Source organism: Denticeps clupeoides, chromosome 4 (genome assembly GCF_900700375.1).
Source record: "Denticeps clupeoides chromosome 4, fDenClu1.1, whole genome shotgun sequence".
In the NCBI taxonomy this organism is placed as follows: Eukaryota; Metazoa; Chordata; class Actinopteri; order Clupeiformes; family Denticipitidae; genus Denticeps; species Denticeps clupeoides.
In genome coordinates, this window is record NC_041710.1 from 19,894,380 (window position 1) to 19,907,406 (window position 13,027).

A 13,027-nucleotide genomic window follows, 5' to 3' on the forward strand; every position below is an offset into this window, starting at 1 on the left:
ATTTTCCTCTGCTTTTAACCAATCACCTTTAGTGAGCGGTGGGCAGCCATGACAGGCGCCCGGGGAGCAGTGTGTGGGGACGGTACTTTGCTCAGTGGCACCTCAGTGGCACATTGTCGGATCGGGATTCGAACCGGCAACCTTCTGATTATGGGACTGCTTCCTTAACCGCTAGGCCACCACTGCCCCCTTGATAATTCCTCCACTGCCCTTCCCTTCAGTGCCTACCTGTCCATTCTGGGTCTCAATATACTTTCCCTTTACTTTGAACCTTTGAATTAATATCTTAAGACATGATTTCAGTGTAATTGCAGTGTGTTGCAGTTTTTTTATGATTACTATACTCAAAACTGTCATTGACAATGTTGGGTTAAATAATAGATACAACTCACTTGCTGAAGCTATGAAATACTTTGTACACGTGCTTTATTTTATAATTAGCATTTTAATTGTGTGAATGCAGCCAAAGAAGACAGAGTAGTTTGTTATGAGAAGTGTTTTTATTTGATTATTCAAAAGATGATCATTGATTGAAAGATGAATTACACTTAAAGCAGCAGACCTGAGCACTTATGATTTCTCCTACACGTACACTATACTGCTGCAGACACTCAGAATAACAGATCTTCTCCAGCTTTTTCATGTAGGCTGTTAGCGTCTACCCGCAGGAGCAGGTGCTGGAGCAGGAGCCGGAGCAGGAGCTGGAGCAGGAGCAGGAGCAGGATTTGGGGCAGGGGTTGGGATGAGCCCCAGAAGTTGATACAGCAGGCTCTGCATGAACTGATTACGCAGGTAGGGTTTGAAGATCTGTTGAGAAGAAAGAGGTTCCAAATAAATTCAGCATTGAAGTGAGCATGCTCCTCATAATGGAATCAATCATTATGAACGTCACTGCAATGCATTTTTATGCACACCTCATTGGAGTTGGAGCTGGACCGGGCAACCCGTTGGTGCTCTTTCTCAACCTATAAACAAATAAACGAATGACTTTAAATCAAGTGCCATCTGTCATACATTGTCACTGCAGGGATGGGAAAACTTACTGAATCAGAATTTGCCAAAACCAGGCCAATGAGGCACATCAGAACTACAATGATTTTCATGATGCTGGAGTCTGCTGAAAAACATTGTAATAAAAAACCACAGAAACTTTGAAAAACAGTGATGACCTCAGTGATTGCACAACTATAGCTAATACCAGAAAACAAAGAAATATGGGATTATTTTACCGTTTCCTCTGCGTTTTTCCAGAACAAGGTTTACAGATGAGTTGACCAGAGCTGATGACTGAGACAGTCTCTGGTTGCCCTTTAAATACAGTTAAATGGTTGATTACAACACATGTGATTACAACAGCAACAGCCTTGCAAGACTAATTATTATAAACATGTTTCCAAATATTAGGCATGCTGAAATAATCTAACAGTGAGGTGTGGCTAATAGGGAGGGAGGAGAGATTTCCAAATGATTAGCCATATTTGAATATATAGAGTGAGAGAACGGTCAAAAGTATATCTTTTTTAAAAGTCAAGTTATATAACAAAAAAAGAGAAGTATAAAAATTATTAACATTCAGAAATACAACACAATCATTTTTAAAATGTACTTGGTGCTAATCAAATTTAATAATAATCATAACAGTTAAAAAGTTTTTAAAATAAAAAAATATTGACCTAATATGTATAACATTTTTTTCTACTATATGTATATTTATATGATATGTATAAATGCTGAAAGGTACTTTGGAAGATTAAACTAATAGGGAAAGCCTTGTCTTTCAATTCACTTGCATATAAGTGCTGACAATATTTTTGTGTAGTGAAAGATATAAAAAATGATGTTTAAAATTAATTTTATGACTTCTTATTCATGTTACGTTACATGAAATATAGATATGTGGCTGTAAATAAATAATGCATGCACTTGAATGTCCATTAAAATAGTATTACTTGTGTATTACTATAGTGAAGTAATAGTATTACTATATTACTTGTGAAATGTTGTTCATAAGGTAAATACAGAGCATTTAATTTTGAGTGTTAAATCAATAATTTTTGTTCTGTTTTTTTATGTTTTTTATGACCATGTAAAAGGCATACAAGGTGGCAAGATTCATATGGATTTCTATGTGCAGTTTCTATTGGACCAGTCATGGGTACCTGAAAAGGTTTGGAAATCTTAACACCCTCTATCTACACCCAACACATTTCAAAACATTGACATGGAATTAGTGTATTATCTGCACTTACAATGACAAATCACCCTGACCCACCCTCAAAAAAATTGTGTATACCCCAGTAAGCTATTGCTTTGTATACTCAACTTTTGACTGATCATAGATTTTCACACATGTGTATAATATATTCGTCAGGTTCAGTAAGATAGCAGCCTATTGTGGATGACAGATACAAGAGTCTAACAAAAATTAGCAAAGACAAACCATGGGTTGTTTATCTCTTCATTATGGGATCAACAAGTGCGGTGTGTGAGGCTGGATGGAGTTGCTCAATTTCTTGCTGCCCAATAAAAGCGTCTGTGAGATCTCACACAATTCACTGCTGTGCAGAGAAGGTAGGTGCTGCTGTCTCTTGTCTGTGTGATGATGCGTCACGAAAATGTTCTATATTATTTTATTTTCAGTATTTATATGCTGACTGTCTGATTAATTATATTTTCCAGGAGAAATGACGTACATCATTTTGTTGCCGTTGCTGTTCTCCACTGTGACTTCTCGTGTAAGTGCAATATAATGCATATAGGTGCTGTGTTATTTTCACCTTTTATATTTTATCTTATTTTAGCCTTATATATTTTATCTTATAAGATATTTTATCTTTTATATGATCTGTATTTAGACATTGCCCATAGTGCATATTATTTTTTTTACCAGCCTGATCCAGGACAGCAGAAGCCAGGGAATGGACTTCAGAATGTTGATAGTGCCCCTACTTGGGTAAGGCTGGTAAAGAATGTCCATTTAATTGTTTCATTTATGGGGGAAAAAAGTTTTACGATGTTTCTGAATATAGAATGGTACTGGAACTCACTTTGGTCACCCACCTGGACACCCTGGATCCCCTCCTCCACACGTAAGGCTGATGAATGCATGACTGAAAAATCCATGGCTTTCAAGATGTTTCAAAAGCACTGCTATTCAGTTTCACGGCTGTGAAACTGTCCTAGTGACATTGAGGGTTTATATTAATGCAAGTCGGCTTGCAGGATGGTTCCAGGCCTCCATTAGAACCACCTAGACGAAATGGGCCCCCTCCACCAAGAGTAAGGCAAAAATTCTGCATCTAATCACAGTATTACTAATGTACAGAGGACTTTTATGATTTCTGTACTGATGCTTATGCCTACAGGATGGTTTCAGACCTTCATTTGGTGGGAAACCCGGCAGCAGATGAGGATGTCCAAGCTAATGAGGGACCTTCTGACATTAGGGGACCTCATAAGTTTCCAGGAAGCCATAACAGAACAAGAGGACCTAGCAATCATAACAGAACTGCACCAAACCCAGGGAAGCATAACGAAACCTCCTCAGAGGTAGTTTCCATATTTTTTTTTTATGTCACACAAGCCTGTTTGCCATGAGACCATATGCACAGGTTTTATGTACAGTTTAAAGTATACGGAATATAATGAAAACCAATAATCAGAGATCATAACTAACATAATGTACTGTTCAATGACTTTTTATGTGCTTCATTTTTCAGGAATTTGAGCATCACCCAGATTCCTCCAATCGCCATGGTCCACAGAGGATCAGTAGATCCAACAATAAAAGACAGAACTCTAAGGTACAACCAATAGAAAGCAATTGCAATGGCAGATTCCTCAACCTACATAAAGAACTGAAACAAATGCTTCAATTAATTCACAGAAGTCCAGTGGTGCAGACGACAAAGGTCCCTTGAAAAGAAAACCAGAGAAGTTTCAAAATGAGGTAAAAATTCTACCGACTCGGTTCACTAAAACAATACAACTGCTAAAGATAATAGCAATAAAAATGAACCTTGTGCAAATGTATAAAAGTACAAAAATCAGTTGTGCAAAATTGGTTTGCAAGTATGTACCTGTGTGTATGTACAACAACAACAGCATCATATAGCCAATAGCAATTGTTACATAAATACATAATTTACTTACCCATTAAAAGATATGTGGAATGGTCATTTACGTGTTTTCTCACACTGTTTAATTTCTCTAATACCACACCAGCTCCATGACAGATCAACAGAGGAACCAGACGAGGATGACCAAGGTAATGAGGGACCTTCTGACATTAGGGGACCTCATAAGTTTCCAGGAAGCCATAACAGGACAAGAGGACCTCATAAGTTTCCAGGAAGCCATAACAGAACTGCATCAAGCCCAGGAAACCATAATGAAACCTCCTCAGAGGTACCATTTTTTTAATTACTCTTTTATCTTTTCATGACAGACAAGCCTGTTTGCCATGTAACATTATTCACATATTCTATGTACAGTTACATAATGTAATAAAAACAAAGCCAATTAACAAAACTCCTAGCCAAAACAATGTATAGTTTGTTCAAGGACTTTTGTTTGTGTCTAATTTAACAGGAATTTGAGCATCACAGAGGATCCTCCCATCACCCTGGGGCCAAGGTCAAGGATGAACGGGGTGAATCAGGACCACAGAGGATCAGTAGATCCATCAATAAAAGCCAGAATTCCAAGGTATAACCAATAGAAAGCAAATGCAAAGCAGATTCCTCTAGATACATAATGAATTGACAAAAATGCGTCAATTACATCACAGAAGTCCAGGGGTGTGGATGGCAAAGGTCCCTTGAAAAGAAAACCAGAGAAGTTTCAGAATATGTCCCAACAAACTTGGTTTACTGAAACAATACAACTGCTAAAAATAATTGCAATAAAAATGCACCTTGTAAGGGTGCAAAAATGCAAGAATCAGTTGTGCAAAATCGGTTTGCAAGTACGTACCTGTTTAACAACAACAACAGCATCATATAGCCAATGGCAATTGTTACATAAATACATAAACTACTTACCCATTAACAGATATGTGGAATGGTTATTTACGTGTTTTCTCATACTGTTTAATTTCTCTAATACCACACCAGCTCCATGACAGATCAACAGAGGAACCAGACGAGGATGACCAAGCTAATGAGGGACCTTCTGACATTAGGGGACCTCATAAGTTTCCAGGAAGCCATAACAGGACAAGAGGACCTCATAAGTTTCCAGGAAGCCATAACAGAACTGCATCAAGCCCAGGAAACCATAATGAAACCTCCTCAGAGGTACCATTTTTTTAATTACTCTTTTATCTTTTCATGACAGACAAGCCTGTTTGCCATGTAACATTATTCACATATTCTATGTACAGTTACATAATGTAATAAAAACAAAGCCAATTAACAAAACTCCTAGCCAAAACAATGTACAGTTTGTTCAAGGACTTTTGTTTGTGTCTAATTTAACAGGAATTTGAGCATCACAGAGGATCCTCCCATCACCATGGGCCCAAGGTCAAGGATGAATGGGCTGAATCAGGGCCACAGAGGATCAGTAGATCCAACAATAAAAGCCAGAATTCCAAGGTATAACCAATAGAAGGCAAATGCAAAGCAGATTCCTCTAGATACATTATGAATTGACAAAAATGTGTCAATTACATCACAGAGGTCTAGGGGTGTAGATGGCAAAGGTCCCTTGAAAAGAAAACCAGAGAAGTTTCAAAATATGTCCCAACAGACTCGGTTTACTGAAACAATACAACTGCTAAAAATAATTGCAATAATAATGCACCTTGTAAGGGTGCAAAAAAAATAGAATCAGTTGTGCAAAATCGGTTTGCAAGTATGTACCTGTTTAACAACAACAACAGCATCATATAGCCAATGGCAATTGTTACATAAATACATAAACTACTTACGCATTAACAGATATGTGGAATGGTCATTTACGTGTTTTCTCACACTGTTTAATTTCTCTAATACCACACCAGCTCCATGACAGATCAACAGAGGAACCAGACGAGGATGACCAAGGTAATGAGGGACCTTCTGACATTAGGGGACCTCATAAGTTTCCAGGAAGCCATAACAGGACAAGAGGACCTCATAAGTTTCCAGGAAGCCATAACAGAACTGCATCAAGCCCAGGAAACCATAATGAAACCTCCTCAGAGGTACCATTTTTTAAATTACTTTTTATCTTTTTTTTATGACAGATAAGCCTGTTTGCCATGCAACATTATTCACATATTATATGTACAGTAACGTAATGTAATTGAATCAAAACCAATAAACAAAAATCCTGATCAACGTAATGCACAATTTGTTCAATGACTTTTCTTTGTGCCTAATTTAACAGGAATTTGAGCATCACCCAGGATCCTCCCATCACCATGGGGCCAAGGTCAAGGATGAATGGGGTGAATCAGGGCCACAGAGGATCAGTAGATCCAACAATAAAAGCCAGAATTCCAAGGTATAACCAATAGAAAGCAAATGCAAAGCAGATTCCTCAAGGTACACAATGAACTGACAAAAATGTGTCAATTACATCACAGAAGTCCAGTGGTTCAGATGACAAACGTCCCTTGAAAAGAAAACAGGAGAAGTTTCAAAATGATGTAAGTTCCTACAGACTCTGTGCATTAAAACAATACAACTGCTAAAAATAATGGCAATAATAAATGCACCTTGTAAGGGTGCAAAACTACAATAATCAGCTGTTCAAAATTGATTTGCAAGTATGTACCTGTTTTACAATGACAACTACAACAGCATCATATAGCCAAAGGCAAATGTTCTTTTATTAGTCCCACTTGTAGGAAATTTGCTTAGTTATGAAAGGAAGTGGACAGTTGAAAATAATAGCAGAAAAATATATAGAATAAAAACTAAACCAAAAGTACAGTATCAACAGTACACTATAAAAACAATCTGAAAAACTCAAAAGATGAATATGTATGAGTGTACTGAAAATATAAATGTATATATGTAAATATGTAAACTTGTATAAATAAAAATTCTGTATGTATCTACACATGGAATATATATATGTACATGTAGTCATAGTTAGTAAATTCAGCTAAACTAAAAATGAAAAAAAAATAAATAAAATAAACAGGTATGATTTTGTAGCATCACCCTAATAAAAATGTTATTTTAGTTTCTCAATTGATTCACTTGGTTCCAGACCACCATTTGGTGAACAACCAAACGATGGGGCAACTAAGGGCAGGGAAGGTACCCAGGTCACAGGGTCAAGAGGGACATCTATGACTTTTTATGGAACTGTCAACTAATTAAAAAAAATCATGAATGACCTATTTTGCAATTAATAAATCACATGAATATGTGCATGCATAAGAAGGATATAAATCGGTATAAAGGCTCCTTTACTATCCGTCTCCTTCTTAAATCAGGGATTATCCATAACTAGTATTAATTTCTACTTTTTAATTATTCATTAACAGATGTTTGATTGTTGTTATTATTATAATAGTAATAATAATAAGAAGAAGAATTATTATTATTATTATTTCACTCTTTAATTGTTCTAATACCACCACAGCTCCATGACAGAACAACAGAAGCACCAGACAAGGATGACCAAGCTAATGAGGGACCGTCGGACATTAGGGGACCTCATAAGTTTCCAGGAAGCCATAACAGAACAAGAGGACCTACTGAGCTTCCAGGAAGCCCTAACAGAACTGCATCAAGCTCAGAGGTACATTTTTCAAAAATCTTTTCATGACAGACAAGCCTGTTTGCCATGCAACATTAGATTTGATGTACAGTTTACACAATTTAATAAATACAATAATCAATAACCAACATAATATAGTGTTTAATATATCGTTTTCCTATGTTATTAATTTAACAGGAATTTGAGCATCACCATGGGCCCAAGGTCAAGGATCAATGGGATGAATTAGGACCACAGAGAATCAGTAGTTCCAATCAAAAGAACCAGATTTTCAAGGTACAGCAAGTAGAATGCAAACTTCAAGCAGATTCCTCAAGATATTTAAAGAATTCACAAAAATGCATTGATTATTTCACAGAAGCCCAATGGTGCAGATGGCAAAGGTCCTTTGGAATTTCTTCCAGAGAAGTTTCAAAATGAGGTATGTTCCTACAGACTCTGTGCATTAAAACAATACAACTGCTAAAGACAATGGCAATAATTATGCACCATGTAAGGCTGCAAAAGTGCAAGAATCAGTTGTGCAGAATCAGTTTGCAAGTATATACCTGTTTTACAACAACAGCATCCTATAGCCAAAGGCAATTGTTTTATAAATGCTGCATATGACTTTATGATGACTATGCTGGTTTTTGGTATGTTTTTGTTGAAACTTGAAATGCTTTTATTTCATTATTTTTTTCAGATTCGGGAGTTCATTCCACTAATTTGGGTATGTTTTATTACATACATAATACTAAAGAACAAAGTTAAATTTAACTCAAATAAAATAATAAAAAAATTCATTCCTTTCTTGTATACTTGACCCTTTTCACAGGGTGATAATGTAACGGTTGAGGTTAGTGGGAAAATATCATTAATAATATGATTGTAACCATTGATAAATTTAATTACAAATAAATATATTTATGTTCTTTTTAGAATATCACCCGCTTGCATCTGAAGGAGGTAAAGCAAAAATGTTGTCACTTTAATTTTTTTAATTTTGCTGAATCATGATCACACAATAATTTTTTTACAATTATGTATTCCACAGGGTGAAAACATTTTTCTGCTTCCATTGGTGGGTACCATTATGAGACAATGATCATTTTAATCTATTATGTGGCCAGTTTCATACAGAGCTTATCTTCTTGCCTTTATTGTTTATCTCATATTTTAGAACAAAATAATATTTTCATGACAGACAATTAATTTATATGTAGAGACTCAATTCATAAAAACGATTTCAAAATATTGTGTTTAATATATTTTAGGATGCAATGCAGCCACCCCCACCAAAGGTACTTTTTTAGCACCATTTTAGTTGACTTTGTGACTTATCAAGAGACTTCAACGCAGTTCACATGTAAGCACTAATGGCCCTGATATATATTGTGTGTATTATAGCGGGGAAACAGAGCTCCTGAGGAGATGGTAAGAAACATTTATTCTAATTTGCTGCACTGATTTTGTTGAGCCAGATCTAAACAGTCCTCTTCATTCGTATCAGTACTGGCTTCCAAACCGAGGCGCTCAGGTAAAAAAAAAAAATTAAAACATATCTTACAATAGACAAAAATGTTATTTAAAAACAAATAATTTAATTGATTTTATTTTCAGCCTTACATGAACTTGATTTTCAACCCAAGCGCCACGGTAAATTGTATAAAATTGTCTGCCACTGTAAAAGTTTGCACATATTTTTCCATTCCACACAAAATGCTGCATTAATGTTTTCTGTTAAATTTCCTTATAGCAAAAGATATCATTTCAATATGGTGTTGCAATGCCTGTGAGTACTTTTATCAGCGAGCATTTGTTATCTGTGAACAATTCATAGTTCTTTTTTTTTGTGTATGATACAAGATCTTTTCTTTTACTCTATTTTTCTAGCTTCCATCATTTCTGATGGTAAGTATAACTTTCCATTCTCCATAAAGCAATATCTAATCCCGTACCATTTGAATACAGTTTTTATATGGGCTTGTGTGTCTTTAATTAACTCTAGGCTGATTCAGATGAAAGTGGTGAGCAGTGATGGGGTGAGTTCTACACCTCACACAGATTTACTCAAACACATATCAGTCATTATTAAATTTCACTTTTCACCTCATATCAGTGTCAGTATCTGAGTAGAGAGTGGTCCACGCCCAAAAATATCCAACCAGTGTTTGTACTGTGGTCAGACAATGATATACATTTTATATCTGCTGGGTAGATGTTTCCAGTAAGATGACCATTGAATATCATATTTGATAATGTCTTTTTTTATCATTGGCAGGTCCTGAAGCATTGATCATCCAAAGACATTAATTACAAATAGAAGTAGATAGATTATAATGTAGATTATAATGTATTCCTGTAGCTTTGCATGCAGTATTTAAACTGTTTACTCAGTGTAGTCTGGTTTGTTTTGGTGGTAGGAATTCTCACATTATTATACTGTTGTATTATTAACTGCTCTATAAATAATAAAGCATGTATTGTGTTACTCGGTGGAAATAAATTCAATGGATATAAAATGCATTCAAAGCCACTGTTTTATTGTCTTTATTTCTTTAAAAAAAAAATGATGATAAGTATGTCTGTATTCATTGTGTATGTAGGCAGCAAGTTATCTTCGGAAGCCCAAAATCTGTGGAATATCCCAGTACCTGTGAAGTCATATAAATGTTTAACAAACAACCAATGAAGAACTGTTTTTTTTTTTAAGTTTAGCATAGACTTACCACTTTGGGCATTGTCTCACACTCTGTCTATGGCATGAAGGAAAAACTAGGATACCCCTGTAATTACAATGGTACTAATTGAGATTATGAACCTTTAACATTAGCACAATACAGCCTCTTCTTCAGATTAATAATTGAGGGGAAATAAGCACACATTTTACACAAAGAATATCATGTTCTGAGTCTGTGGAGGATTATTTATTAATGCCACTGTGATTTATTAATGTCACATGATGCAGTTCTAGAAACCCAGTTTTGTCTGAGATAATTTTGGGGGTCATCCACAAGCCTTAATGCAATAACTAAGATAGCTTACTACCATTGTGTCCCTGAGCAAGACGCTTAACTCTGAGTTGCTACAGGGGGACTGATTGTAAGTCACTCTAGATAAGCAAGTAAATGTAAATGGCTGTAAAACGATCCCTGTTTGCAGCTGCATAACAAAGAGCGATAAACTGTTGGCAGGGGCGATCTTTACCTCTTCAATGGCAGCTCCAGCCGTGTCTCCTCGATTATCAGGAGGTGGGCTCATGGTCCACACATCTCTGGCCTGGTTCTACAAGTGAATTCAGCTGTCAGTGTGAGAAATTGCCCCCTGCTAGTCACACACTGTTGTGACAGAAGTTACAGCAGCAGCAGCAGCATCAAGGCCTCACCTGCATTGGCGTCTGTGACCCCTGGGTGGCCCTCTCCATGTTCTGTTGGGCAGTGTTTTGATTAGGTGGCATCACCATAGGTGGCTTTTGCTGGGGATAGTTCATGAAGTACGGGAAGCCCTGCACAAGGTGTGAAGCGATGAACTGAGGACCTGCATCTCTGCAGCATCTGTGCACTCTGAAGCAGTTTGAATGGCAATATGCACGACAATGACTAATTGTTTTGGTTACTATAATGTTACCTGTGGCCCTTGATTTTGAGGAACTTGCATTGGAAGATTGTACTAAGAAACAGGATACAGTGATAATTATAAAATAGGGCAAATCTATTGAAAATCAACGTGCTGGACTCCAAATTACAGTTGAGTGGCTTGTACCTACCAAGGCTGGGTTTATTGGGGCTATTGGAGCATTTGGATTCATGGGGAAAATCTCCTGTTGGGGGAAAAGGAAAGGGTTCCCAGGCAACTGAGGGTTAAAGTTCACGATCTGTGAAAAATAAGTAGCCGTGTCAAGGTTGGATTCAATAGGTAATGTGTTGAACATAAATATATTTCCTTGTGCGCTAAGTGCTCTCTAGAGCATTGCACTTACTTGTGGCTGACCAAAGGCAACATTGGGAAGGGTCAGAATGTTTGGACGAATGACCTACAGGGATTTGGAAACAGAGATTGTTACAGTGTGCGAACAGAAAGAAAAGAACTGGAAATTAAATAAGTGACAGTAATAATAATATTATTTTCAAGAACAGAACTGAAGTGCAGACCCCTTGCTTGTTACCTCGGTACTGGTACTTGTAAAAACTCCAAGACCAGGTCGAAAAATCTGCAAAACATTATTATATAATCAAGCAACATCCTTTTTTAAAACGTACTAAAAAATACTAATTAATAACACTCACTGGTATGGCATTGCATACACAAAAGAAAGAAGCCAAGGTAGATACAGCTCTGAGACCCATGGTGTTTGCCTGTGAAAGGAATGAGAGGTACTTAAACCCCCTTGCATTTAATAAACTCATAATTAATGCAGCAATAGACATAATAAATAACATCATAAATTATAAAACATGGTCTTACCTTACTGCTGTAGTTCTATGAGGATATTTCTCTTCTGCTTGATCTGTCTCCTCATATAGAGTGTTGCTGACTGAGACTCATCTTGGCCTTTTAAAGCCTTTGGTTTGCCCAGTCATACCTCAATCAGCCTGTGGTCGAAACGACTGTAGAATCCACTTTCGTAAGCCCACCCAAGCATCTGAGCATAGGTCATCACGCACAAACACAGATTACAATGTATTTTGCTCATGTCTGTGTTAGCGTCACCAAATCCTTGGTGTACTTAAAGCTAGCAATTACAGTGCTGTGTGTGGTGTATATGTATCGCTGTGTGTAATATGGAAGGTACAGGTAGAAGGTACAAATAATATTTTATATAATTATATTTTATTTTTATATTATTATATTGCTCTAAACTAGGGGCACTGGTGGCTTAAGGAAGTGGCCCCGTAATCAAAAGGTTGCTGTTTTAAATCCCGATCCGCCAAGGTGCCACTGAATAAAGCACTGTCCCCACACACTGCTCCCCGGGCGCCTGTCATGGCTGCCCACTGCTCACTAAGGGTGATGGTTAAAAGCAGAGGACACATTTCATTGTGTACCATTGTGAAGGGAAAATGTATAGCTGTGCTGCAGTGTTTTAAAAAAGTAAAGTGAAGTGATTGTCACACGTAATACACAGCAGAACAGCACACAGTGCACACAGTGAAATTTGTCCTCTGTATTTAACCCATCACCCTGAGTGAGCAGTGGGCAGCCATGCCCGGGGAGCAGTGTGTGGGGACGGTGCTTTTGCTCAGTGGCACCTCAGTGGTACCTTGGCAGACCGGGATTCGAACCAGCAACCTTCTGATTACGGGGCCGCTTCCTTAACCACTAGGCC

The 13,027-nt window shown here is 37.0% G+C and overlaps 2 protein-coding genes across 5 annotated transcripts; one reads left to right on the forward strand and one right to left on the reverse strand.

The window, feature by feature from the left end:
• The first annotated feature begins 2,677 nt into the window (after positions 1-2,677).
• Positions 2,678-10,237, forward strand: LOC114788643 (sarcoplasmic reticulum histidine-rich calcium-binding protein-like). Of its 4 annotated transcripts, XM_028977403.1 has the most exons (29): positions 2,678-2,735; positions 2,891-2,953; positions 3,030-3,089; positions 3,223-3,279; positions 3,366-3,549; positions 3,720-3,803; positions 3,887-3,949; positions 4,225-4,407; positions 4,591-4,707; positions 5,115-5,297; positions 5,481-5,597; positions 6,005-6,187; positions 6,373-6,489; positions 6,572-6,634; positions 7,582-7,740; positions 7,897-7,995; positions 8,078-8,140; positions 8,405-8,431; positions 8,537-8,557; positions 8,641-8,667; positions 8,756-8,782; positions 8,976-9,002; positions 9,109-9,135; positions 9,212-9,238; positions 9,322-9,357; positions 9,458-9,493; positions 9,595-9,612; positions 9,710-9,743; positions 9,983-10,237. In XM_028977403.1, exons 4-28 carry the CDS (start codon positions 3,260-3,262, stop codon positions 9,737-9,739), a joined length of 1,938 nt encoding a protein of 645 aa, XP_028833236.1. In that variant the 5' UTR covers positions 2,678-2,735; positions 2,891-2,953; positions 3,030-3,089; positions 3,223-3,259; the 3' UTR covers positions 9,740-9,743; positions 9,983-10,237. The 4 variants fall into 4 exon arrangements, with proteins under 4 accessions (XP_028833236.1, XP_028833237.1, XP_028833238.1 ...); XM_028977404.1 differs by lacking the exons at positions 6,005-6,187; positions 6,373-6,489; XM_028977405.1 differs by lacking the exons at positions 3,720-3,803; positions 3,887-3,949; positions 4,225-4,407.
• Positions 10,224-12,226, reverse strand: LOC114788644 (alpha/beta-gliadin A-V-like). Its single transcript, XM_028977407.1, has 10 exons — positions 12,166-12,226; positions 11,988-12,056; positions 11,867-11,911; positions 11,681-11,734; positions 11,468-11,575; positions 11,329-11,370; positions 11,087-11,206; positions 10,909-10,986; positions 10,431-10,487; positions 10,224-10,355 (listed from the first exon to the last, which is right to left on the reverse strand). Exons 2-9 carry the CDS (start codon positions 12,045-12,047, stop codon positions 10,458-10,460), a joined length of 537 nt encoding a protein of 178 aa, XP_028833240.1. The 5' UTR covers positions 12,048-12,056; positions 12,166-12,226; the 3' UTR covers positions 10,224-10,355; positions 10,431-10,457.
• Positions 12,227-13,027: the final 801 nt, after the last annotated feature.

What these genes read in the sequence shown, in the direction of transcription:
- LOC114788643 (XM_028977403.1), top strand. Translation starts at nt 3,260, where the DNA reads ATGGGCCCCCTCCACCAAGA. An exon ending in GAACTGCATCAAGCTCAGAG is followed by an intron (nt 7,741 to 7,896) that starts GTACATTTTTCA and finishes TTAATTTAACAG; the next exon opens with GAATTTGAGCATCACCATGG. An exon ending in CCCGCTTGCATCTGAAGGAG is followed by an intron (nt 8,668 to 8,755) that starts GTAAAGCAAAAA and finishes TGTATTCCACAG; the next exon opens with GGTGAAAACATTTTTCTGCT.
- LOC114788644 (XM_028977407.1), bottom strand. Translation starts at nt 12,047, where the DNA reads ATGGGTCTCAGAGCTGTATCTACCTTGGCTTCTTTCTTTTGTGTATGC. An exon ending in TTGCCTTTGGTCAGCCACAA is followed by an intron (nt 11,576 to 11,680) that starts GTAAGTGCAATG and finishes TATTTTTCACAG; the next exon opens with ATCGTGAACTTTAACCCTCA. An exon ending in GGTCACAGACGCCAATGCAG is followed by an intron (nt 10,987 to 11,086) that starts GTGAGGCCTTGA and finishes ATTCACTTGTAG; the next exon opens with AACCAGGCCAGAGATGTGTG.